The sequence below is a fragment of the Colius striatus genome, chromosome W, assembly GCF_028858725.1.
Source record: "Colius striatus isolate bColStr4 chromosome W, bColStr4.1.hap1, whole genome shotgun sequence".
Classification (NCBI taxonomy): Eukaryota; Metazoa; Chordata; class Aves; order Coliiformes; family Coliidae; genus Colius; species Colius striatus.
Window position 1 is genome coordinate 41,416,702 of NC_084789.1, and position 26,333 is coordinate 41,443,034.

Consider the following 26,333-nt stretch of genomic DNA (forward strand, 5'->3'; position numbering starts at 1 on the left):
CCACACTTCCACATTTGCTGTAACCTTTTCACTGAAAGGGATGTAGAAGGGAGGAACTGAGAGAAAAACTAACCATTTTGGTCACATGTGTGTCTCTGAGCCTTCAGACAAGTGCTGGTCATGTTGTTGTGGCTGCCTGCAGCAAGCAAAGCCCTGATGGCACAGGGGAAGGCAGGCTGCAGCTGTACCTGGCCATCCAGGTACACCCTCAGCTGCTCAACTGTGCCTGCACACAGAATCTTCCCTGTTACCAGAGAAGATAATCAAGCCCTCAAATCATTCAGGTGGCATCTGAGCTAGAAAAAACCCCCAAATCTCTGAGGTGAAAGCTCCCCCTGCTCAGGAAGGTTACAGCAGGTTACACAGCAGAGAGCCAACAGCAGAGCCACACAAGGCCTGAAACCAGAGCTGTGTGACACACAGTGGCACAGCAAATGGGAGTAAACATGACAGTGCAAGTGCAACCAGTGTTCTGTGCTCTGCCTTTAGCAGGGATTTGCTTTGCAATGAAACCCTGGCCATGAGGAACAGGCCTTGGAGCTCCTTCCCTTTTGTTTTGGCAGCTCCTTCGAGTTAGGAGAGTTTCTTTCTAGGGTATTTCCTGAAGGCTGTTTGCATTTCTGACCCTTTCTGTGCTAGAAAGCCTCCCTGTTATTTTTAGAACCGTGACTAAATGTCTCCTGCTCAAAAGCTGGCAGAGCTGAGGAGATCAATGCAGAGGGCTGCATGGCCCACAGCAGGGTGAGAGATCCCAGCCTGCTTGTCTGCAGCCACACCAGCAGCCATTTCTCCAAGGCTCATTGTATCCTGGGATAGAAATAGATTAAGCACATGTGCACTTCATTTCCTCTCCTTGACAGGTTTAGGGGAAAAAGAGAGAACAGCAGTTTCCTGCCTGTTCTACCTTGGATTTGCATATTTCCTCCCAATCCATACTGCTGTGCTCCAGCTTCCTGTGGGACAGGCACAAGTCATCCCTGTCCCCAGAAAGCTTGGTGGAAACCTCAGCACACAGATCTGGAGCAGCACTTGCCAGGGGAGGCAGTTCTTACAGAGGCTGTGGAGTGTCACCAGGTCTAAAGGTAGATGAGGGAGGAACTCCACAGTGAGCAAGAGCACCTAAAGGGTGAATGCCAACAGGATGGGGTGACACTTTGCTTTGTGGTGGCCAGTGGCAGGACAAAGGGTAACCAGGCACAGGCTGGAACACAAAAAGTTCCCCTGGCACAGGAGGAGAAGCTCCTTTGGTGCTGAGGTGAGGGAGCCCTGGCCCAGGCTGCCCAGGGAGGGTGTGGAGGCTCCTCAGGAGGTTCCCAACCCTACCTGGACACGTTCCTGTGCCCCCTGAGCCAGGGGAATCTGCTGTAGCAGGGGCTGGGACTGCAGCAGCTCTGCAGGGCCCTGCCAGCCCCCACCATGCTGGGATTCTGTGGTTCTGTGCCTCTAAGAGCACATTTGCTGTCTGTGAAGTACAGAACCTCCTTGAACCAGCACCATGTTCAAACAGCAGCAGTGGGAGCCCAAGGGGATAGATAAGAAAGAAACACTGAAGATAAGAGAGTTTATGGACAGTGGAAATATGGAAAAGGAGGCTCCACAATGACATCCAAGTCCTGAGGGCAATGGGGGAAGAAAAGAGAAGGTGTGAGCTGAGGAGGAATGAGAGATGTTGTGTTTTCCAGAAGAAACACTTCTGGGCTTTTGCTCTTTGAGCTGGAGATAATCAAGACCTGATGTATTGTGTGAATGAGCCCAGGAGCATCTGTTCCTGCCTCCAGCCTTCATCCCAGCCCCTTCCTCAGCACTCAGCCAGTGTTTTTCTCTTCAGGCTGAAATTTCCTATGTTTGTTCTCCACTTGAAAGGAAACTCTTTGGGGAGGTGCTGAGTCGAAACTGCTCTGCCAAATCCACATCTGCCATCTGTAACAGTCAGCTGGATCCTCCCCCACCACAAACCCACCCCTCACCCAGTCAGGAGCTAGCTCTCAGGATGGAATCATTATTCCCACATTAACAGAGATTTGTGTGCCTTGCTGTGAGGAGAGCAGAGATCCAGGAGCAAACCTGACTGCTCTCCCAACCTCATTGTGCCAGAGGCAGAAAGACAAGAGGGCTTTGAAGCATTTGGTTAGAAGTGGGTCCCTCTGTGAGCAATCACCAGGGCCCTGGGCTTGTTCTTGGAGCAGAGTTCTGGTCATGCCACCTGACATTTTGATGTGTTATTTTCAGGGAGCTGGATGCAACAGAAGTGACTCAGCAGATGCTGCTCACACTGCTCCTGACAACAGCCCTCCTGGAAACACTGTGAGTAGCCAGGGACTGGCTCCCAGCTGAAACAAGGGGGTGTGCTTGGGAAACAAACCCACCCAGTAACCCCAGTAAGCTTAAGGCTTGTTATTTACTTCTGAGAACCTCTCAAACTCACCTGCTCAGAAGCAGGACTTCACCTTTCCCACAGGGTTGTTTTAACTGAAGGTGGGGGGATGTTTCTCTTTCAGGTTGTATTTTGGGACTAGTTCCAGCTTCTAAAGGTAAACCCAGCACCTGGATGCCACAGGACAAGCCTGTCTTCTGCTTGAAACCTCCCTCAGAAATGAGGGGAACATCTTTTGTCTGTTGGGATTTCCTTTTCCAGCCACAGTGATTCTCTGAGTGGGGCTGAGGGGGAGTTTCCCAGAGCTGTAGATGAAATGGAAGCAAACTGTGTGTTACCCAGGTTGGATTCACAGGCATGATGATGGGGATTTTCTTCTCCAGCAGCCTCTTATCTTTAGCAACCATGCCAGTGATAGGGCCTGCTGCCTCTGCCAGGGGAAACACACCACCCAAACCCTGGGGAGGACCAGCAGGTTCCACATGAGAGCCACCAGTGCTCCCCAGTGTGCTAAGCTCCCTGAGGATGTCAACAGAGGCATCAAACCTTCCCTGATTTCCTTTAGCTTCAGGAGATGCTGTAGCTTAGTCCCATTTGAGAGGTTCCCAGGCAGCATTGGCCACCTGAGTGGCATCAGTCCAGCCTGGTGGCTCATGGCCAGGCCCAGGGACACTAGATCTGGGCAGACTCTAGAGGAGCATCACTCATGTGAGGCCTTTAAATCAGGCCAAAGGCCAGTGCAGGAAGCACAGATGGGACATGGGAGACATCAGCCTGTGCTCCCTGAGACACAGGCACAAAAAGTTCTCCTTTGAGCACATGACTTGGAAAAAACAAAGTTGCTGGTGATTACAAGTATCTTCTGTGTCAAATAGTATCTTGAGGAGGAATAGCTTGCTGGGCTAAACAAACACAGGAGCTTCCAATCCACACAGCACATCTAGCCAAGGAAACCATGCCTGCCCACTTCTGCTCCCAACCATTGGAAGGCACCATCTGCTCATAAAGCCCCCAAAGTTCCCCTGACAGCCTCCTGAGCCTCTCCAGTGCCACTATACCTTGAGCAGTCACAGCTCAGCAGCACAAGGGGTCCAAGACACAGCACAGACATGGCCAAAGGGTCTGGCAACATTGCTGAGCTGCACCTCAAACCTGCCCCATACACTGCAAAGCCCAAGATGCCTAAGCCTGGATGCTCCTAGGCAGGCTCTGCAGGAACCTCCTGCAAAGCACCATGTGTTGGAGGGAGGCTGGGATACACAGGTTCCAGCACTCACCTGAGTGAGCTCAGAAAGCTGCCTGGTCCCTCTGCTCCCCATGTGCAGGAGACGAGGACAGTGTCCCAGTCTCCCCTGCGGGCTGTGAGGTGACACCGAGCACCGTTACTCTCTCGTGCAGCGTGAGCAACGTGCTGTCCTGCTCAGTCTTTGCTCAGGGTATGTCATCCTATTCAAAGCTGAGACAAGCTGCACTTCTGCAAACAGAGGTTTTCAGGGTCCCCAAGGAAGTCACTTTCAAACTGGATGTGGACAAATGAGCCTGACCTCACCAGGAGCCTGGGGAGAACAGGCTGCTGAGCCATTTAGGGCTAAGACACTTGAAGGGATTTCTGTGTCAAATTTCCTCTCATTTTAACAGGGATTAATAAAAAACAAAGGCCCAAATACCTTTGTAATCTACAAATACTCTTGCTCATGTCAGCCTGCATCTGGCATGAAGCTCTCTGCACAGCAGGATCAGAGATAAGGTCGTGTTTGCAGCCTTGGTGGAGGACTCTTAAAGACTTATCCCACTGTGCAGACCCAGCCTGTGCCCTTTCCATGCCAGGCCAGGAGCCCTCTGGGGCTGTTTGCATTGCTCTGGGTCAAATGCTCACATCTTCCCCCTCAGCCTGGGTGATGGGAGCAGAGCTCTCTGTTCTCAGGGGCTCACTCTGGCTGCAGATTGTTGCAGGCAACAACCCAGAGGCGTTTGAGCGTGAAGCCCCGAGTTTCCTGAGCGCAGGGAGAAGGGCTCATGGGGACAACTCATCAGGGACAAACACCCTGTCTTTGGGTATTCTGCTTTCCAGGCTTACTCTTGAGTTTAAAAGCTTGATGGTGATTCTGACAACTCAACTCTGGCTCATGTGGGGCTGTGGGATACTCTGACAGCAAATCCTTTCCTTGTTTCACACCGATCCAAACACAGCCCTGGGAGACACCAGAAAAGCAACAGCTATCTGTTGTGCCCCACTGAGAGAATCTGATTGATTTAACAAGACTTTCCCTGTCTGCAACACATCCAGCACTCAGCTCACACACTCCCTGCTCTCACAGAGCAGCTCCTGCTGCTCCAGGGAAACCTTTGGCCCTGTCTTTTGGCAGCGAGCTCCTCGTGACGCCGAGTCACTGATCTGCTCTCTTGGTGTTTTACAGCTCACACAGATGCTCTGGCAGAGACAGAAGGAGGAATGATGGAAGCAGAACAATGCAGCAAACTGAACACACCAGCTCAAGCCCCAGGAGCCTTCCTTCAGAGACCACAAAAGGGTAACACTTGGGTTCTCCTGAGCCTGCCCAGCACTGGTGGGGATCTCAGCAACCCCAAGGGTCACATTGCCAGGACAAGTCCACCTTCCCCTCAGCACCTCTGCAGGCAGGAGGGGGTAAAGCCAGTCAGGAGCTGATGGTGATGCTGCACAGCCTTCAATGCACGGGCTGGACCAGTGGAACTGGTAGAAGGAAACTGTTTTCTAGCAAAGGGACTGGTGTCTGAGCTCCAGAACAAACTGCACGAGGCTCAGAGTGTGGTGGCTGTGAAAAACACCATCTCACCCCTGCTAATGCCTGCAGGACCAGGGGCACCACATTCCAGCTGTGGAGGGAGAGACAAGCATGGGCTGGCTGGCAAAGGAGCATGACTTAGGTCTGAACCAGGCAGCACAAAACCCCTGGGAAGCAACTGGCAGGTTAAACCTCACTGACAACATGCAGGCATCACAAACATGCACAGCTCCTTGAAAACACCCCCTTCCACTCTCCCCAGCAGAGAGTGTTTAGCCTGGTCTTGAGGCCTCAAAACTAATCCAATGCTGTGGGAGAGACCAGGAAAACTCATGGGACAGGAGCCATGGAGGATGCAGAGGAAGCACTGCCTCCAAGGCAGGACTACAGAAGCACAGGCAGGGGGACAGCCTATGCCTGAATAAAAGGAACCTGCTTTTCTACAAGAGCAATGTCTGACACACTGACAGAGAGGAAAGCCCAGCAGAGACTAAACACAAAGCAGCATTTTCTGTGTAAGCTGTGGGATAACAGCAGCCTTCCCCCTGCAAAGGGCATGTCAGAGGTGTTCTGTGGCATGGCCCTGGCCAGGGGGTGGGCAAGAGACCCACAGAGAAGGGAGGAGAGATACTGGATGTGTCCTTCTGGATTACAAGGAACCAAAGGAGCAACACTTTCCTTCTCTCCCAGTGGCAACATCTGCAGTGACAGGCTCTGGTGTGTGTCAGCATCTGTCTCATGGAGGTAAGCTGATAACTGCTTTGACAGACAGCTGTCACTCAAGCTGGAGCACACAGGGCAGGGCTGTGCCTTCAGGAGAAGGGGTAACAGGCACAGGCTGGCACACAGGCAGTGCCCCTGGCACAGGAGGAGAAAGTCCTTTGGTGCTGAGGTGAGGGAGCCCTGGCACAGGCTGCCCAGGGAGGGTGTGGAGGCTCCACATGCATCAGGGCAAAGATGGCACAATGGTGGAGCAATGAGGAGGCAGCGTGCCCACAGAGTCTCAGCCTCCCTGCAGGACCCTTCCCCTCAGGGAAGCCAAAAACAAGCCTTTTGATTCTCTCAAAGCCTACCCATCCATTTCAGCCTGGGGTTAAGCAGGAGGGGAGTACCCTGCAAAGCCCTGCACTGATAAGAGAGGCAGACATAAACGTTGGTGAGATTAGGAGAGCTCTGGGAGTTGAGGTCATGCTGGAGGCAGGGAGAAGCAGGGAGCTGGGAAGTGAGGATGGGCCCTTCCTAGAAATGTGGCTGCTGGCACAGACTTGCACATGTATGTAAGAGGCAGGGGTGAAGGAAGCACCTTTTAGCCTCCTTACAAATCTTGATGTTCTGAGTCTCCTTCAGCAGTTTGCTCCCAAAACCCTGCAGCCAAAGCACCTGCAGATCACACCCAAGAGTCCCCAACCCCCAAAGCAGCAGTAAATCACACCCCTGCTGTTCCACGAGCAAGTCCTTACCCTGAGCAACACCTAATCCCCAGCCACGTGGCCCTGGCTGCTGGAGACTCCCCACTGTGCCTTTCAGACACGAAGGCTCCCGCGTGGTCTGCACATGCGGGTGTGTGCACAGTGTGTGTGTGTGTGTGCAATGCACGCGTGTGTGTGTGTGTGTGCAATGCACGCGTGTATGTGTACAGTGCACGTGTGTATGTGTGCAATGCACGTCCGTGTGTGTGCAGTGCACGTCCGTGCGCGCCCCCGTGCGCGGCTGCCAGCCCCTTGCACAAGCGCGCGAGCCTCTGTGCACACGCATGTGCGCGGCGCGGTGACGTCACGAGGGGCGGGGCGTGCGCGCACTTCCGGGTTCCCCGGGCGGCGGCGCGGAGCCGGTGAGCGATGGGGGGGGTGGGAAGGGGGAGCATTGGGGGGGGACCCAGACCGCGGGGGGTCCGTGGGGTGCGGCGTCACGCGGGGCACAGCAAGGGGTGCCTTCTCCCGCCGCAGCAGGTCGGCTGGGCCGCGGCCCGACCCCCCCCGTGTGCCCCCCGCGGCCCTCAGGCTGCCCACCCGCGGATCCCAGCACGGGCAGCCCCGGGGCAGCGCCGTGGTTCACTAGAAAGGACGTTTTCTCACTCCAAGGCAGAGGTTGCAGGAGGCTTTGAGTGGTTCTTGTGTCCAGCTGAGTTTCAAGAGCTGTTTTCTTGTTGCCTTCCTTGCAGCGAGCCCTGCTCCGTGCTGAGGGATGCTGAGGGATGCCAGCTGCCCACCCTACCCACTGGCCACCGAACCAACCTGGAAACTCCAGCTCTGGGAATCCAAAGTGGGACAAAAACTGGGAGTGTAAGCACAGGGCCATCTCCCTGCCACGCTCTGAGGCTTTCACAACTCCCTGTGCCCTTGCTGCCCAGCCCCCTTGGCTGCAACGCTGGGGAAAGCCAAGCTGAGCCTTCCCTGCAGCTCCCTGCAGCCTGGCACAGGAGCTGGCAACAGGCTGGAAGGAGTTGTCACTTTGGAGGGCTTGAGAAGCACAGTCCTGCTGTGGAGGGCAGCGCTGGACACTCAGCAGGCTCTGCTGCCGCCCCAGGCAGTGGGGACACGAGTTGGAGGGGTTCAGCAGCAGCACTTCTGGCCTGTCCACACTCAGGTTGGTCAGCTGCAAAAGGAGGATGTTGCTGTGGGGCAGAGGGTGGCACCTTGGTCTCTGTCTCTGCTCTCTGTCCCTTTGCTGTGGGGCAGAGGGTGGCACGTTGGTCCCCATCCCTTGTGATGCCCGTGTTGCTGTAGTGGGAGTGATGGCAGAGCTGAGGGTGAAGGTAAGGATGCTGCTGTGAGCTGGGGCTGGGCTCTAGCCCTGCCCTAACTCTTCCCTAATTCTTTTCAAGGGCTTTCCTGCTCCCAGGCTCCCTCAGCTTGGGGCTGCCTGGGATTTGAAGCTCTATGGTTGTGGAAGCTCCTTCTCTGGAGGTTTCCAAACCCACCTGGACACGTCCCTGTGTGACCTGATCTAGGTGGGAGCTGCTTTGGCAGGGGAGTTGATCTGAATGAGCTCTGAAGGCCCCTTCCAACCCCTATGATTCTATGATTCCCAGTCTCTGGGAGGAAGGCAGAAGCTGGGAGGAGGAGAGGCCCATCCCAGCACCAGCCCTTGGACCCACAGTCCCATCAAAGGCCTCACTTCCCTGGGGCAGAGGGTGACTGGTGCAGCCCTCGTGCTTGGAGGATGACTGGCTCCGTGTCCAGGCCTTGAGTCACCCTGTCAGGCTGCTGTCCTGGGCTGCTGGTTCCCTTTGGCTGAGCAGAAGCAGTGACCTGCTGTTTATTTATAGCCCAGGAGCACGTCTCTCCTGGGCAGAGCCACAGGGCTGAGCACTGGGACAGGGGCTGTGCCTCTCCTGGCCCCAGCCTGGATCCCCACCAGCCCTTCCCAGAGGAGATCTGGCAGTTTCACAGCACTGTGGTGAGCCAAACAGCTCCCTTCTCTTCTCTGGTATCCCAGCTCTCTGCCTGCTTTTCTTTCTCTCTTGTTTTGTCCTCTGGGTTGATGTTGTGCTCTGTGAAACCTCTGGGGTGGTGACCACTGGGGAACAACGTGGGGTTCAATCCCATCTCTTATCTTCTCAAGATCACAAGGAATCAGCTGTGGCTTTCCAGGAGCTGCCTGGAAGTGCTCCCCAGCCCTCTGGTTCCTCTTCTAGAAGGGCTGCTGCTCTGATTGCCTCGTGTTTCACTTCTGGGTCAGGTGCAATGTGCCTGGGAGGTGCTTCCTTGCACTTGTCATGCAGGAAAACGCTGCCCCACCAACAGAAGCTGGGATCCAACTGGTTGAACTGGTCATGGTGGGAGCAGACAGGCCCGTGGTGAAGGTGCTGGGTGTTGTCCTCCACCTCTCAGCCCCTGCAGGTGCTGGGAGGGGTGATGCTGGCAAAGGAGAGTGGATTTGGGGCAGCACTGCTGTCACCTCTGGCCCAGCACACCGGGGTGGCCGAGACAGGGAGAGCAGAGCTGGCAGGTGCAGCTGTGGAGCTGAAGCACAAGGGCCTGAGAAATGCCCCTGTGTGCCCTGAGCTTGCTTCTCCCACCCTTGGGTCTCTCAGCCCCCAGCTCTGGCACCTCAGATTGGTCTTGGGTGGGATTGTCTGGCTTGTTGGCAGGATGTGTGCAGGAGGGTGGTGGGGAAAGTGGCAGAGGCTGCCCTGAGGAGCCTGAACCTCCCCTGTGGAGGGCAGAGCTGGGGATGGCTTTGTGTGGTCCCCAGCAAGCCCTGCTGCCACTTGTCCCCTCGCTCCTCCCAAAAAGCCCCCGAGCCTCCAAGGCAGAGGTGAAGGTTCCTGCAATCCCTGTGCTCCCCCATTCCTCTGCTGCAAGCCCAAGAGAGGAAATCTTATGACAAGTGGTGGCAAAAGCAGCTTCCTTTTCTTTGAGTGTGGCTGTGTGCTGGAAAGAAGGAGGCTCCATGCAGGGCTGTGTCCCCAGAGAGAGCTCTTGCCCTGCTGGTGTGGCACGTGCACAGGGTGCTCTGCCTTGCTCTGCGTTTGGGATGCTCTGGCTTCAGGCTGCTTCAGACTGGGGCTGCTCTAGATCTGAGCCTTCAGGACTGGCCTGTGTAGCTGCTGCTCTGCTAAACATGTTTCTGCCTTGGTCTGATGGCTCACAGGGCAGGGAGAAGCTGTCAGCTCAGGCTTGGCTTGGAAATGTGCAGTCTGGGTGCCACAGCAAGCCCCACTGACAGCTGCTGGGCTCTCTCCTTCTCCATGGGGATGACAAGTGCTTCCAACACTTTTCTTCTCCAATTTCCCACGTCCTTAGCAAGCTTTACAGTGGGAGCTGGTGCTGGAGCAGCTCTCAGCCCCTTTTCAGCACCAGGACATCATCAAGAGCTCTGCTCACAGAGCCTCCAGGCACAGCTCGGGTTCAGCACGACAGGCCAGGAGGCAGAAGTCAGTGGTCCCATGTTTGCAATCACCCTGCAGTCACAGAGGCTGCCACTGCCCTCCTGGCTTTTGCCTGGGTTTCCTGCAGTGGGAGGGCACTGATTTTACTCTCTCCCACCAAAAGCAGCTGCAGCAGAGCAGCCCTGCCATGGGCAACCCCCAGGAGTGGGGGAATCCCCGGGCTCATCTGCTCCTGGCCAGGGCAGCTGGAAACCTGACAGAGAACCTCCAATCCTTCCTTCCCAGAGAGCTCTGTGCCATCAGGGGAAGGGGATCCATCCCAGCTGGGTTCCTCCAGCACATACCAGAGTGCTGAGCTGCCATGGGGCTGCTGGGGGTGGGTGACACCTCTCTGGCTGGGCCACCTCGATGCCACTCACCTGGGTTTTGAGTGCCATCCTTCAGTCTCACTCACTAAATCCCTGGTGGTGTAGAAACAGAAGGGAAGCAGTCCTGAGCCTCACCTCAGGTTTAGGGTTGCCTGCAGGCAACTGCCAAGGGTTAATTATCCCCTGTCCATCTCTGGGCCATGCTGTGCCTTGCCTGGCTCTGGCCAGTCCCAGCCAGGCGTGGGATGTGTTTCGGTGCAGCCCGTGGCTCTGGGATCCAGCTCCCTGGCCCTCAGCTCTTGCAAAATGCCTCAGGGTGTGATGTGGCACCTCATCTGGGCCTCTTGCCCTGACACTGGGTGTCCATCACCTGACAGGTGAGTTCCTTCCAAGCCAAGTGGCTGCTCAGACGTGCTCCTGCTCCTTCTCCCAAAGGTGACATGTGAAGGCAGCGCCCAGCACGGGGAGAGGCAGCAGCTGAGATGCATTCGAGCCACGCTGATGACCCCAAGGAAGCCATACAGGTGAGCTCACCCTCCCCACAGTCCTGCCACTGCCCTCCACACACCAAACACTGGCCCCAGGCCCTTTAGGGGCCCCCTTGAGTCTCCTCCAGCCTGACCAGCCCCAGGGCCCACAGCCTTTCCTCAGCAGGAACATGCTCCAGTGCCCTGAGCATCTTGCTGGCCCTGTGCTGGCCTCTCCAGCACTTCCCTGGCCCTCTGCAGCTGGGGAGCCCTGAATGATTTGATATCCACAGCAGAAGCACCCCACACCCTCCCCCCAGCAACCCCATGGGCTCTGAAACACCAGCTAAAACTGCATCAATTACTAATTGCAAGAGAGAAAAGCCAAGTGAGGTGTGATGCCAACAGGGAGCCCCCAGCAGCCGCTGCCAGGTGAGGGGCTGCACTCACATGGTGCTTCCCTCTGGATCAGCCCTGCAGTTTCACAGCCCTTCTACATGAAATCTTTCCCACCCCTTATGTTTTTCCCCCTGAGCCAAGCCTGTCCCTCCTGCCTTGCAGCTGATCAAGAAGCAGCTGGTGAATGCCATCAAGGCCCTGCAGAAGCAGTACGTGACCTCCGACGCCATCGTGACCAGCGACGATGGGAACGCCAACACCCTGTGCAGCGCCCTGGAAGCTGTCTTTGTGCATGGGCTGAAGGCCAAGCACATCAAGGCAGAGAGTGGAGGGAAAGGGAAGAAAGGAGGAGGCCGAGGAACGCTTCCCCAGCCGGTTTTCTGGGGTCTGCTGAAGAGTATCACCCACCGGTGAGTGAGAGGTTCAGCGGCCCCTGCACGCTGGGCTTTGTGGGGCATGGTGAGCAGGAGGGTGGCTGGGGGGAGAGATGTCTCAGGGAATCACACAGCCACAGCATCTCAAGGGACCTGCAAAGCTCCCCCTGCCAGAGCAGCATCACCTAGAGCAGGGCACACAGGAGCTCATCCAGCTGGGGTTGGGATGGCTCCAGACAAGGAGCCTCCACAGCCCATCTGGGCAGCCCCTGCCAGTGCTCACGGTGAGCAGGAAGGTGACTGGATGGGAAGAGATGTCTCTACTCTGTCCCTTGTTCTCAGTCCCTTAAAAGGTCTTTGCAAAGGGTTGCTCTGGTTTCTGTAGCATCTGCAGGGCTGGTGGGAGCAGGGAGCAGGAGGATGAGGGAGCTGAGCTTCAGGGCAGAGCAGTGGAGGTCAGCAAGCTGAGGTGGCTTGAGGAGCTCAAGCTGACCTGGCCTCTTTTCTAGGGAGGGGAGCTGCTGCTGCAGCTCTCACTGTGTCCTGGCTGATTTTAAATGTGAAGCTTACATTGAAACACACAGTTGTCACCGAGGAGTGTCCAGCCAGAGCAAACATGCAGGGACAGAGGGGATTTCCCTCTCTGCATCCTTGATCCAGAGGGACTGCTGTGTGGGAGATGCCTCCAGCCAGGGAGAGGAGCACCCAGAGGCACCTGAGGGCTGCCTGGGCTTGTTTGCTTTGAGGCACTTGGGAACTCTTTGTCTTTCCTCCATGGAAAACCACAGTTCCCATCAAGCAAAGGCACTTTGCAAGGCCTCTGTCCCAGCTCCTCAGCTCCCCATGGCAGAGCAGCTCGGGGAGTTCCCAACGGAGGATCCACCCCTGGTGATGAGACAGAAACAGAGCTGCTCACATCCCTTTGTGTTCCTTCCCTCCCCTTCCCCAGAAACATCGTGTCAGAGCTGGAACAGCTCATCTTCATCAACACAGACGTGGGCAGGTGCCGGGCCTGGCTCAGGCTGGCTCTCAACGATGGCCTCGTGGAGTGTTACCTCAAGCTGCTGCTGCGGGACAGCTCCCGCCTGCCCGAGTACTACCAGCCCTCTGCTCTGCTCCTGGATGCCGAGGAGTGTGAGTTCCTCCTTAGCTACCTGCAGGGTTTAGCATCCTTAACCTTTGAGCTCTCCTATAAATCAGCAGTGCTGAATGAGTGGACTGTCACCCCCCTGGCCCTGTCGGGGCTGTGCCCCGCGCCCGAGCCGCTGGAGCCGCTCCCGGCCGAGCCGCGCAGAACGGCCTCGCTGGGCTCCATCTCCCAGTCCTCGGATGACACCGACGTTCAACCTCCTGCCTTAGCCATTGGCAAAGCCAGCAGCAAAGCCAAGCTCACAGCCTCCTCCTTGAGCCTCAACACCACCAGCTCCTCCCAGCTCTCGTCCAGCCTGGGCTCCGACAGCATCCCCCCGGCCCCCGGCGCCCGCAGCCCCGAGCCGCTCTCCTGCGACTCCGACCCGGGCACGGCCACTGCTGGGGACCTGGACACATCGCTGCAAGAGTGAGTCTTTTCCTACATCTCCTCTTCAGAGGGATTCTCTAAGCCTCTCCTTTGTTTCCTCTCTCTGGCAGGGAGGCTTTCTCCTCTGGTTTTGTTCCTCCTAGAGCGAGCCTGAAAAGTAACAAGGAACACTCAGTGTGGCTTGTTGGGACCCTGCTGCCACGGCACATGAGCTCCCAGCCACTCAAGTGTGTGTCTGTCCTCTTTACCAGAGCAGAAATGCCACTCCCCAGCCCCAGGAGTGACACATCTCCCTGGCATACAGCACGAGATGCTCCAGGGCCTTTCTGCAGGGTGAAAGAGTTTGGTCTAAAGGGTTCTAATTTGCAGCTTTGGTAGACAATTTAGGGGAGGGAGCTTGTGAAGTTTGTCATCCTTATGAGTTATTTCTGCCCAGCACAAAGATTTCCAGCTGGTTGGATAAGCTCTGAGGCATGAGTAATGCCAGTAATGCTGGCTGTGAAGGAGCCAAGGAGCCTGGCCACAGGGTGCTGGTTGGCAAAGGCACCCTCCTCCTGATAAAGGGCTTCAGGAGGGTTTAGGGTCTGTCCTTTCCCCATCCATAATGGCACTTTGGGGGGAACCTGCCTTGATTGGATTGAACTCCTGAGGGAAACACGTCCCTTGACGCTCTCCTCTCGGCCTGGCTTAGGTTGAGCTGGCTGGAGCTGAAGCTGGGGCCCTGAGAGCAGCCTCTCTCCTGCCTGGGCTCCACTAATTGCTCATTAAAGACGATGAAAAGCTTTGCAGTTTGGCCCAGGGTCTGTGGCTGGGTACGTGTCTGGCAGCTGTCTGTGAGCTTGAGGGGAGCACCCAGAGCCCTCCCTCCAGCAGGAATGTCCCTGAGGAGCACAGGGCTGTGCAGTGAGAAGCCCCCTTTGCAGGCAGGCTCCTTGCCCCCAGGGGACTGGGCTGTAGGGGACAAATGACATGTTTTGCTCTTGGCAGGGTGGGTGCCACGGGGGTGTTTGCACACCCACGGGTGCTGCCAGCCCACGGGAAGCCAGCAGTGGGGCCCTGGCTTTGGGGGGGTCATCATTTGCTTTTATGACATTCAAGCTGCCCCCTTCTCTATTTCCAGGGTGTTGTCTGAGTTCAGCAAAGCCAAGCCAAGCCTGGAAGGCCCTGAGGGACGACCAGTGCCCAGCGAGCTGAGCCGCTCCCCAGCCACATCGCCCAGCCCCCTGGCACCGGCCCACGCAGCTCAGCAGCCACCCCCTCCCAACAGCATCAGCTCAGGCTGTGCCCAGCTGGGCAGCACAGTGACCAGCAGCCAAGGGGGTGGAGATGCAGCTCAGCACACCAGCTGCACAGGCAGAGGAGACACGGGCAGCAGTGGCACACGCGGTGGCACAGAGGCAAAGCAGCCAGCCCGCAGCCCCACGGCCGAGCACCTCCTGTCCCCTCTGCTGGGCTGCCCGGTGAGTGCCTCAGCTCACTTGCTGTCTGTGGGTTTGAACCTGCTGAGGGTCACCAAGGGCAAGGGCAGAGTCCTGCAGCTGGGGAGGAACAAGCCCCTGCAGCAGCACAGGCTGGGGGTGACCTGCTGGAGAGCAGCTCCAGGAGAGAGACCTGGCACTGCTGGGGGAGAATCAACTGCCCATGAGCAGCAACGTGGCCTTGTGGGCAAGAAGCCAATGGCAGCCTGGGGGCATCCAGCAGAGTGTGGATCCAGCAGCAGGGCCAGGGAGCTTCTGCTCCCCTTTGCTCTGCTCTGCCACATGTGCTGAGGCCTCATCTGGAGTCCTGGGGCCAGTTGTGGGCTCCCCAGCTGCAGAGGGACAGGGAAATGCTGCAGAGAGGCCAGCACAGGGCCAGCAAGATGCTCAGGGGCTGGAACATGTGTGTGAAGGGGAAAGGCTGTGGGCCCTGGGCTGTTCAGTCTGGAGAAGAGAAAGCTGAGCTCAGGGGCACCTCAGCAATGCTGATCCATCCCTAAAGGGTGGCAAGAGGATGAGGTGGTACATTTTCCTTTTGTTTCAAGTGCCAGCACAAGGGGTAACAGACACAGGCTGGAACACAAAGAGTTCCAGTGGCCCAGGAGGAGCAAGTCCTTTGGTGTGAGGTGAGGGAGCCCTGGCCCAAGCTGCCCAGGGAGGGTGTGGAGGCTCCTCAGGAGGTTCCCAAACCCACCTGGACACATTCCTGTGCCCCCTGAGCCAGGGGAAGCTGCCTGAGCAGGGCTGGGGCTGCAGCAGCTCTGCAGGGCCCTGCCAGCCTCAGCCTTCTGGGATTCTGTGTTCCACTCCCTGACCAGCAGATGGAATGGCAAAGGAAACATAACCTTGGTGACAGCTTATGAGTAAGCAGCAGTTCCTCCACACTCCCCCTCTGCTGCTTCCAGTCTCCTGACAGTGAGCTGGTTGGAAGGTGGTGCTCACATCTCCCTGCACCCCATGGAGCTGTGTCCATGCAGCTTCCCTGGAAGAAATGAGGTCAAAGTCATTATTCCCTGGGCAAAGGGGCAGCAAAGCTTTTGAACCCTGCCAGTCCCTGGCCCTGAGTGGAGCTGCAACAGGAAGCCTTGGGGGTTGTTGATGATACCTGGAGAGTGATGAGCTCTTGCACAAATGTGGCCAGGGGCTGTGTGCAAGCTGATAAAACAGCCTGAGAGTTCTGTTTCTCGGGGGGACTTTTCCTTCATTCATGGCCCGTGTAAGAGGAGGGAAAGGAGCTGACAGGGCAGGAAACTAATGTCACTATTCCAGCAGAAAACTGTTGAGCTTTGTTCCCAGAGCAGGCTGGCATTCCCTGCTGCTCTGGGGACTTGTTCTTCACTTATGGTCCATGCCAGAGGAGGGAAGAGGCACAAGTCCAGAGCGCTGTGCTCCCAGGGCAGGCAGCATTCCCTGTGCTCAGGCTGGCTCAGACACCAGCGGATTTCCCCTGCTGCCACCGAGGAGCTGATCCTCTTCCTTTTGCTTTTAGGAACCTCTTTGAACAGCCCTGGCCTCTGTCTTATTTGTTACTGCCTTTTCCATCCTGATTCCCATTGTTTCCATCCTGGTTCCCATCCTGTGGTTAGGATATACTTCATCCCCCCCCACCTCCTCCCCAAACTGTCCCTCTTTCTGCTCTCAGCTCTCTCCCAGTTATCCCATTTCCTCTCCTTCCTCGTGGCCTTGGGCCAGTTTGACCTAATCTATGTATAACATATGGTGTCAACAGGAAATTCCCCCCTGCTTGCACATGACTCACACAGCAACCTGCCTTCCTGCTGCAGGGGTGAGCCCAGCCTGCCCAGGCACTGCCCTGCCAGCTGCCCCCGGCCTCACTGCAGGCTGCTCACGTCTCTTCTGCTCTCTGTCTCTCACCCAGAGCAAAGGCTCTTGGAAAGCAGGAGGGAGTTGTGGAGAGGTGGGCTGCAGCCTTGGAAGGGGTACTCTGGGTCCAAGGAAGCTGGTGCCTTTCTCTCTGAGCTGTGTTGTGGTTTGTTCCAGTTCAGGGCCCTTGTCCCAGAACCTCACTCAGCTCCTGTAGCCAGAGAAGTGAGCAGCTGTGCTGTCACTGCCCTTACAGCTTCCCTCTGCCTGTGGGTCTCAGCCCCTCCTGACAAAGGGTTTCTCTGCCTTCCCTGCCTTGCTCTTTCCCTGTACTGACCAGGCCTGCTGTTGGGAGCATCTGCCTGTAGGCTGGAGGGCTCTGTTCCATCCCAGTCAGCTCTGTGCCTCTCCTCAGACCCCTTCATCCCTGAGCAAGGATGGCACCACTGCTCCAGGCAAAGCTCCTGCCCTTCCATGGCAGGGCTGCTCCTTCCCCTTCTATCACAGACACTCCATGGACCTTGTCTATGGTTGCTGCAGGGAATGTGCTCTCCCTCTGAGTCCCCCAGTGAGTTGAGGGGCAGAGAGCTGATCACTTGGGGTTTTACAATCCCAGGATAACCCCCATGTTGGGCAGCTGCCAGCACAGTCCCATGGAGGGGTGGGAACAGCCCCCATGGAGGGGGCAGCAAATCACAGAATCCTTTGGGTGGCAAAGCCCTTGAAGCTGCTGCAGTCCCAGCCCTGAGCTCACCCTGCCCAGCCCAGCACTGAGCCACAGCCCTCAGCACCTCAGCTCTGTGTCTTTGGGATCCCTCCAGGGCTGGGCACTCCCCCAGCTCCCTGAGCAGCCTGGCACAGGGCTGACACCCCTCTCAGGGAAACAGTTCTGCCTCAGCTCCAACCTCAACCTCCCCTGGGGCACCTGGGCAGGCTGCTGCCTCCTGTTCACCCCCCTCCAGGCCCTTTCCCTCCAGCAGCTTCCCAGCCCCTCTGCCCCAGCCTGGGCTCGGTGAGGCCCAAGAGCAGGACCCAGCCCTTGCCCTTGTTCAGCCTCATCCCACTGCCCTCAGCCCATGGCTCCAGCCTGGCCAGAGCCCTCTGCAGCCCCTCCTGCCCTCACACACATCTCTGCCCCCAGCCAGCTCCAAGTCCCTGCAGCCTGACTTGTTGGGGGGGTGTCAGAGGTGCTTGGCCAGGTTTGGTGGTTAATGTGTGTCCTGATGTCTTCAAACAGAAAAGAAAGAGCTGGATCTCAGAGGATGATTTCTACAGGCCCTCTGCAGGGGATGCCAGCGAAAGCACAGCCAGCACCAATGGCTTTGGGCCAGAGGAGGCTGCTGAGGGCCCAGCCCCAGGGCTCCTGAGTGCTCTGGACCTGCAAAGGCCGGCGCTGCCGCCCTCGGACGACGAGAAGCCCAAAGGGTCGCCTGAACGGGAGCAGAAGGGCTTCAGCGTGGTGCATCGCAGGCAGATGGGTACGTGCTGCTGCCCCTCTGCTGCTGCCAGCCAGGGGCTGGGGGAGCTGCCTCAGCTCAGGGGCTGCTGGGGCCCTTTGGTGCTGCACAAGGCAGCGGGAGCAGCTGCCCTGGGCGTTGCTGAGCCCACGGAAAGGGTTGGAAGAGGAGGAGCGCTGGGCGCCTCGCTCTCCTTGTCACCTTTGTGCTGTCCCTCCCAGCCTCCAAGTGCAGGTGGTGGAGGCCACAGCCCTGTAAGGTGTGAGGCCACAGCCCTGTAAGGTGTGAGGCCACGGTGCTGGTCACAGCCCTGTAAGGTGTGAGGCCACGGTGCTGGTCACAGCCCTGTAAGGTGTGAGGCCACGGTGCTGGTCACAGCCCTGTAAGGTGTGAGGCCACGGTGCTGGTCACAGCCCTGTAAGCCCCTGCCTCGCCCCTGGGAGCCGGCGTCCCTCCACCTGCAGCCTCTTCCCTCCTTCATTTCCCCACTGTTCAACTAAACCCCTCCTCTGTCCCACCCCTTCTCCCCAGGTCTTTCCAACCCTTTCCGTGGGCTGCTGAAGCTGGGCAGCCTGGAGAGGAGGGGAGCCATGGGGCTGTGGAAGGAGTTCTGGTGCGAGCTGTCGCCGCTGGAGCTGCGGCTGGAGCTGAGGCAGGACGGCCGCGTGTGCCGGGAGAGCTTCTCGCTGCTGCGCTGCGAGGCCCCGGCGCCCAGTCACGCCGACGGGCGCTTCCAGCTCACCTTCCTGGGCAGGAAGCTCCACCTCAGAGCCTCAGGCCGGGATGAGGCCGAGGATTGGCTGGACAGGATCCGGGAGGCGTTGCACAAGTGCCGGCCGCAGCTGGGGGAGGGGGAGGAGGAGGAGGAGGAGGAGGAGGAGTGGGAGACGCTGGAGGATCTGGAGGATGGGGGCGAAGGGCAGCCGGCTCAGGGGGACTCTGCTGCTCTGCTGCACTACAGCAACGTGCCTGGGGGCAGCCAGGACTGGACTGTGACAGCAGAGCCCGAGCTGGATGCCATCAAAGAGGCCGTTCTCTACATGGACCTGGACAAAACCTGGGTCCCTTTCGTCTTCTCCCTCTCCTCTGAAACTCTGAAGTGCTTTAAAGTCAGGAACAATGACAAAATCTTAAGCAACAGCTACAGCATAGGCAGCATCCAGGACATCCTCCCAGACAGCAGCCTGGGGGGACCTGCCTTCTTCAAGGTGCTCACCTCCAAAGCCGTGCTGAAGCTGCAGGCCGAGAGCGCCCCGGAGGCGGCTTCGTGGCGGGAGCTGGTGCGAGACGCCCTCACGTCCTACCTGGAGAGGGCAGAGGAGGCTCTGAGCCTGGCTGGCAGCTTGGATGGGCACTGCCAGCTCATGCTCAAGAACACTGTGAAGGAAAATGGCTTCATGTTGCAATACCTGGTGGCCATCCCCACGGAGAAGGGCCTGGACTCGCAGAGCTACATCTGTGCAGGTACACAGATACATGTGTGTGTGCCAGCACCCTGCCCTCCTGGGCAAAGCCAGGGGCAGCCTGGGGGCATCCAGCTGACTGTGGGCAGCAGGGCCAGGGAGCTTCTGCTCCCCTTTGCTCTGCTCTGCCACATGTGCTGAGGCCTCATCTGGAGTCCTGGGGCCAGTGTGGGCTCCCCAGCTGCAGAGGGACAGGGAAGTGCTGCAGAGAGGCCAGCACAGGGCCAGCAAGATGCTCAGGGCACTGGAGCATGTTCCTGCTGAGGAAAGGCTGTGGGCCCTGGGGCTGCTCAGGCTGGACAAGAGGAGACTGAGGGGGAAGCTCAGCAACACTTACACTTCCCTACAGGGTGGGTGTCAGAGGCTGGGGCCAGTGTTTGGTGTGTGGTGGCCAGTGACAGGCCAAGGGGTAAGGGGCGGAGGCTGGCACACAGGCAGTGCCCCTGGCACAGCAGGAGAAGCTCCTTTGGTGCTGAGCTGAGGGAGCCCTGGCCCAGGCTGCCCAGGGAGGGTGTGGAGGCTCCTCAGGAGGTTCCCAAACCCCCCTGGACACGTTCCTGTGCCCCCTGAGCCAGAGGAAGCTGCTTGAGCAGGGGCTGGGGCTGCAGCAGCTCTGCAGGGCCCTGCCAGCCCCCACCACTCTCTGATTCTCTGATACTTGTCCAAAAACTCAGCTCCATCATGGAGGAGGGTGTTAGTTCAGGTTCATGAGGCCACATCACATTAGAGACACCCCCAGTGCTGCTGCCCTGTTCCAGGCTGCTTTCCCCAGCCAAAGCCCAGGGAGCACCAAAGCCCCTCACTGAGGCTCCCTGGCCCCAGCCAGTGGCTCCTTTGGGGTCCTGTGTGTCCCCCACAGCCAGTCCCCATCCCACCCAGCACAGCTCCAGCTCTGCTGCCACTGAGACATTGGGAGCTTGACTCAAAGGCAACCTCAGATGGAGGAGGAGACCCAGGACTCCCTCCTTGAGCCTCGTGTGGCCTCAGCCTGTGGGGCAAGTGTAATGCAGAGCAAATGCTGTTTTTCCAGTTGTGCAGCACGTGTCCATGGGTGTGACAAGCTGCTGGTGCACAGCCTCATCCCTTCAGCCCTCAGCTGCTGCCTGGGGGTGCTGGGGCAGTGCTGCTCTCAGGGGGGGTACTCCCTGACCCCCACGGGGTGGGGGCTCATTTGCTCTTTCCCTTGGGGGGTTCATTCAGCTGTGGGTTTCTCTCCTGCTCCCTTGGCATCTCTCACACCCTCCAGCAGGTTGGTGGTTTTAATCTCTCCTCTGGGTTCTTGGTATCTGTCTTTTGTTCCCTTTCTGGTTGGGCTCTGCCTTCCCCTCCAGGCTCTGTCCTGCATCACCAACACATGGAGCAGCAAAAGACAAGACACTTCTCATGGGTGGGTTTTCTTGGGGAAGGGGGGCTGCCTGCCCAGCTTCCAGCTCCCTCCCAGCCCCATGCCCGTGCCTGGCACAGGAGGGCTTTCCTGCTGGCCATGAGCATGAAAACCTTCCCTACCCACAGCCTGAAGGTGAGCTGGATTCCTCCTGGGCTACCTGCTGCTAGAACAAAGGCTTTCTATTGCCTTAACCCACCCCTTGCAGATGAGGATCCCCTGCAGCCGTGCTTTTGGTACCCTGCAGTGCAGAGAGAAGGGCTGAGTGAATGGAGCAGAGCTGCTGGGGCACGCAGGTGGCATTTAGGTTCTTCCCTAAACCCTTGGGATGCTTCCAGAATCCACTTCTCCTAACAAACACACCCCAAACCCACCACACAGTCGACTCACTGGATGGACAGAAGTGGCTTCAGGGAGCAGCTCTTAAATCAGAGCCCCTCACCTGCAGGGAAGGGCTGGGGAGCTCCCACTGTGCTGTAGCTCATCTCCAACCCTTCCCAAAGCTTTCTCTCCTCCCTCCCTCTCCCACCCGGCAGCGGTGGGAGGGGGTTCCAGGGGCAGGCTCTCATCACCTGCCTCCCCTCAGGCTGCTCCAGGCAGATCGGCTTCTCCTTCAGCAAGCCCAAGCTCTGCTCCTTCTCTGGCCTCTACTACTGCGACAGCTGCCACCGGGACGACGAGACGGTGATTCCCTCCCGCCTCATCCACAACTGGGACCTCAGCAAGCGGGGGGTGAGTCGGGGCAGGGGCGGGACGAGCCTCCAGCCTCCGCCCCAGCTGCCTCCGGGGCCATCCGAACGTTTCCACCCTCGGCAGAGGTGGCAGCGCCCGCCCCCACCTCCCCCCTTCCCCGAGCCTCCCCCCCGGGCCGCTCCGAGCGCTGTGCTGGCCTCTCACCTCCCCTCCCCGCCTCAGGTGTGCAGGCAGGCCTTCAGGTTCCTGGGGCAGATCGAGAAGCAGGCGCTGCTGGACGTGCAGCGGGTGAACGAGAGGCTGTACGAGCACGTGGAGAGGATGGGACGCATCCGGCGCCGCCGCGAGCAGCTGCAGCTGCTGGGGGATTATCTCACCGTGTGCCGCAGCGGGGCCCTGAAGGAGCTCAGCAAGAGGTGAGGCCCCTCTCGGGGTGATATCTCCCCCTCTGTGCACCTCAGTGATCTCCTCACCCCCCCTCGTGCAATCACAGACTCGTTGTAGGTGGAAAAGCTGCTGCTGTCCCAGCCCTGCCCTCACCCACGGCCTCAGCTCCTCAGATCCCTCCAGGGCTGGGCACTCCCCCAGCTCCCGGGGCAGCCTGGCACAGGGGCTGACACCCCCCTCAGGGAAACAGTTGTGCCTCAGCTCCAATCTCCACCTCCCCTGGGGCAGCCTGAGGCTGTTTCCTCTTGTCCTCATCCCTCCCAGTTGGAGCAGGGGCTGGGGTTTAGCTCCATGTCATGTGCTGGAAGGAGCTGCCCATCTGTTCACTGGGTTAACACATTGAGATATGACTTAGAAAACACCTTCCTGAGGGAGGAGCCTCTGGCTGGACAGGAAACACCTGGCAACATAGATGAGGACTTTATTTCTTCCCCCACCATTCCCCCTGGCAGCACTCAGGATGTGACACAACACAGACCTCAGGCTGGTGGGCATTTTCTGCAGGACTCTGTGTCATCCAGACTCCTCCTTGCTCCCAAGCTGCTGGAGGTGTGATGGAAACCCATCTACCACCTTCCTCTCTCTGCTTCTTTGCAGGCTGGACCACAGGCACTACCTCTTGGAGTGTCCCCACAAGTACAGCGTGGCCGATCTGAGGCAGGTGAGAGCCTGTCCCATGCTCAGGGCTGGGGGTTGGCTGCTGACAACACCCTGGTTCCTGTCCAAGGGAGACACCATGTGAAGTGTGGTGCTGCTTCAGCTCTGCTTTGCTGGTGCTTTCCTCCTGCATATCAGCTTAAAGGCAAGTAACTGCCTTGGGTTTCACTTGGCAAAGAAGGAGCCTCCACACCGTGCCTGGGCAGCCTGAGCCAGGGCTCCCTCCCCTCTGCACCACTTGAAACTACAAAGTGCCACCTCATCCTCTCACCACCTGCCCTGAGGGATGGATCAGCACTGCTGAGCTCCCCCTCAGCCTTGTCCAGGCTGACCAGCCCCAGGGCCCACAGCCTTTCCTCAGCAGGAACATGCTCCAGTGCCCTGAGCATCTTGCTGGCCCTGTGCTGGCCTCTCTGCAGCACTTCCCTGTCCCTCTGCAGCTGGGGAGACCACAACTGGCCCCAGGACTCCAGATGAGGCCTCAGCACGTGTGGCAGAGCAGAGCAAAGGGGAGCAGAAGCTCCCTGGCCCTGCTGCTGGATCCACACTCTGCTGGATGCCCCAGGCTGCCAGTGGCTTTGCCCACGAGGCCACGTTGGTGCTCATGTGCCCACCAGCACTCCCATCTCTGCCCCACAGATAGCTGATGGTGTCTTTGAGACCTTCCTGCAGTCTCTGCTCCAGTTTGCCTCCCACCACGTTTACAGCTGTGACCTGTGCACCCAGCGGGGCTTCATCTGCCAGATCTGCAACAGCAGTGACATCATTTTTCCCTTTGAGTTCGACACCACGAGCAGGTGAGTGGCCTCTCCCCCCTTCCCCCTGCCCTGGGACCACCCCAGCCCCTGGGCCATCTCCTGGGGTCCTCACAGGGGCTTTCTGGGCATGGAGTCCCAAGAAACAGCTCTGAGAGCTTTGGGCATCCTCATGGTGCCCACACAGAGTCATTGTGGGTGGAGTGAAGCTGCTGCAGTCCCAGCCCTGCCCAGCCCAGCACTACCCCATGGCCTCAGCACCTCAGTCCCATGGTTTGGGATCCCTCCAGGGCTGGGCACTCCCCCAGCTCCCTGGGCAGCCTGGCACAGGGCTGACACCCCTCTCAGGGAAACAGTTCTGCCTCAGCTCCAGCCTCAACTCCTCTGAGGGAGCTGCAGAGAGTGCTGCTGTGTCCCCTCAGCCTCCTCTTCTCCAGGCTCAACACCCCCGTGCCCTCAGCCCCTCCCCAGCACCCCTGTGCTCCAGCCCCTTCCCCATCTCCAGTGCCTGGCTCTGGCCACACTGCAGCACCATCTCTGTGGTGATTTGGTGCTGAGTGCCATCCTGGCAGAGAAGCTGAAGAGGCTGAAGGCAATCCCTGGCAGCCAGGAGCTGCAGGCAGTGCTGAGACCAAGGCACTTGGGCACCCTGTGCTTGCAAACATGTGCAGGGCACCTGAGCAGGATGGTTCCCTCTCCCTCCTTGCAGCAGGGACGGGATTGTGCCTGTTACCGAGGGCAACGTCCCCAGGGGGGAGTTTTCCCCTGAGAACAGAGCGTTTGGGCTGTGGGAGGAGCAGCCCCGGGGTGCTGAGCTGGGCCGGCCGCAGGGCTCCTGAAGCTTTGTTGACCTCTTTGGCTGCTTCCTGGCGGAGGAGGGGGGTTGTGCGGCAGGAAAGCGCCTCAACCACCATCCTCGCCCGGCTCAGCGCGGCTTCCTGCGCCTCTGCCCGCCCCCGGCCACGAGCACGCCGGGCCGGGCCCTTCCCCTGCGGGCTGCCAAGCCGGAGCCGGGCGCGGGAGGCTCCGCGGGGCCGGGGCAGGGAGCCAGGCGGCGGCCCCGGCGGCTCTGCCATCCCCTGCCCGCAGCAGCCCGGGACTGCGGCCACCGGGCCGGGGCAGGAGCTGGCCCCGCCTGCCCATGGCTGCGGCTGCTTCTCCGCCCCCTCTCCGCTCCTCCCCTGAGTTACTGGGTGGAATTAGCACACGGGCGCTTAGAAGGAAGCCGAGTGGGCCTCGGTGCTGCTGCTGGTGAGCTGGGGCAGGAGCACAGCGTGTCTCAGCCCTGCAGCAGCCCCGCTCTGGCTGCGTCCCTGCTGCTCACACAGCACACTGCTGGGACCCCAGCTCCCTGCCACACGGGTCCCACCATCGGGGTGGGGGCTCCTGGCTGTACCCCAGCCCCAAATGCAGCCCCAGCTGGGCTCTCCCTGCCCTGTCCTGCTGCAGGCTGTGATGGCTCAGCCTTGGAACTCGGGCACCTCAGCCTTGGAACTCGGGCATCTCAGCCTTGGAACTCGGGCACCTCAGCCTTGGAACTCGGGCATCTCAGCCTTGGAACTCGGGCACCTCAGCCTTGGAACTCGGGCACCTCAGCCTTGGAACTCGGGCATCTCAGCCTTGGAACTTGGGCACCTCAGCCCTGAAACTCAGGCACCTCAGCCCTGAAACTCAGGCACCTCAGCCCTCAAACTCAGTATCTCAGCCTTGAAACTTCCCCCAGCCTTGAAGTTTGGTGGCTCAGCCTTGAAACTCAGTATCTCAACCTCGAGCTTCATCATCTCAGCTTTGAAACCCGGTATCTCAGGCTCATCATCTGACGGCTGAGCTCTCTCAGCCTGGAAGTGCCACCACTGTGAACCTCTCCCCACATCCCCCTCTCTCATGTGTGAACCAGCCACAAGTGTGAGCAGCTGCCTTGAGCTGCTCCTCCCGGGGCTGCTGCCGCTCCTGCTGGCCGCTGGAGGTGAAGCTTTAGCTGGGGGGCTGCTGCCGGGGCTGCAGCTGAGCCGGGGCTGCTGCCAGCGGGGCCAGTGCGGAGGGAGCAGAGAGCAGGCGCTGCCCCGGCTCGGCACACGCCGGCTCTTTGATGCCACTCCCGGGGGTGGCTTTGTTTTCATGCCTTTTGGCTTCTTTTAGGTGCAGCGAATGCAAAACCGTCTTCCACCGAGCGTGTGAGGCTGGGGCCGGGTCGTGCCCGCGCTGCGAGCGCCGGCGCCGCTACCAGCGGCTGCTGCAGGGCGAGGCTGCTGCAGAGAGCGGCCGGTAGCACGGACCGGCCCCTCCGGCCCCGACCCCGCCGCTACCAGCGGCTGCTGCTGGGCGAGGCTGCTGCAGAGAGCGGCCGGTAGCACGGACCGGCCCCTCCGGCCCCGACCCCGCCGGTCCCAGCGGCCGCTGCAGAGAGCAGCCGGTTCCTGCGGAGCGAGGCTCCCGCCGGGCAGAGCCGACCCCGCGACCCAGCCACCCCGCCGCCGCCTCGGCTCCTCCTCCCCAGGGCCCGGCGGGGGGATGTGATCCCGCCCCGGGGCTGCCGCTGCGCCTCTCGAGGCTGGGGATGGATGATGTGAGCGGCTGCTCCTGCCCCACCTGAGCAAAGGGCAGCCGCAGCTTCCCAGCCCCCTACTCACACTAAGCCGCGGATGCCCCCGGGAACCCTTCTGGTGCCAAGCTGCCGCCTCCCCTGCGGGGCCAGCCCGGGGGCTGCGGGTCGGGCTTTGCAGGCGAGGCTGTGGGTGACTGACACTGACTAAAGCTTTAGTTTTTTAGGATGTTGGGTACTGAAGAACCGGTATTTTTTTACTGGGGGGTATGGGGGGGGGGGTTGCACAAGCTGCCCTGCCCCGGGGAGGGGGACAAAGTGACACTCGTGCCTTTGGGAGGGACCCCAAAGGGTCACTCCGGGCTGGGGGGAGCATCTGCCAGGGAAGGGGCTGCTCCTCCCTCTCCATCCTCGGGGCTCGTTTTATTTGCCTCTCACAGCGCCCCCTCACCAAGCAAAAGGAATAAAAGTTGATTTAACAACCAGGGGAGTTGTTGTCGAGGTTTGTCCAAGGGCAGGGGCAGCCTGGTACC

The 26,333-nt window shown here is 59.1% G+C and overlaps 1 protein-coding gene across 4 annotated transcripts in view; it reads left to right on the forward strand.

Moving 5' to 3' along the window:
• Positions 1 to 26,285, forward strand: part of LOC133628484 (pleckstrin homology domain-containing family M member 1-like) — a 30,362-nt gene extending 4,077 nt beyond the window's left edge. The window contains exons 2-15 of one of the 4 annotated variants that reach the window (XM_062016705.1): positions 2,230 to 2,304; positions 4,792 to 5,883; positions 7,301 to 7,725; positions 10,719 to 10,865; positions 11,370 to 11,617; positions 12,531 to 13,139; positions 14,221 to 14,560; positions 17,640 to 17,880; positions 18,391 to 19,323; positions 21,293 to 21,438; positions 21,622 to 21,815; positions 22,444 to 22,507; positions 23,143 to 23,300; positions 25,398 to 26,285. In XM_062016705.1, the coding sequence (XP_061872689.1) occupies positions 10,824 to 10,865; positions 11,370 to 11,617; positions 12,531 to 13,139; positions 14,221 to 14,560; positions 17,640 to 17,880; positions 18,391 to 19,323; positions 21,293 to 21,438; positions 21,622 to 21,815; positions 22,444 to 22,507; positions 23,143 to 23,300; positions 25,398 to 25,527 (3,105 nt within the window). In that variant the 5' untranslated portion in view covers positions 2,230 to 2,304; positions 4,792 to 5,883; positions 7,301 to 7,725; positions 10,719 to 10,823 and the 3' untranslated portion in view covers positions 25,528 to 26,285. Of the gene's footprint in view, positions 1 to 2,229; positions 2,305 to 4,791; positions 5,884 to 6,917; positions 6,971 to 7,300; positions 7,726 to 7,752; positions 7,895 to 10,718; positions 10,866 to 11,369; positions 11,618 to 12,530; positions 13,140 to 14,220; positions 14,561 to 17,639; positions 17,881 to 18,390; positions 19,324 to 21,292; positions 21,439 to 21,621; positions 21,816 to 22,443; positions 22,508 to 23,142; positions 23,301 to 25,397 lie in introns of those variants that run through there. The other 3 variants (XM_062016703.1, XM_062016704.1, XM_062016706.1) reach the window with 3 other exon arrangements.
• The last annotated feature ends 48 nt before the right edge of the window (positions 26,286 to 26,333 follow it).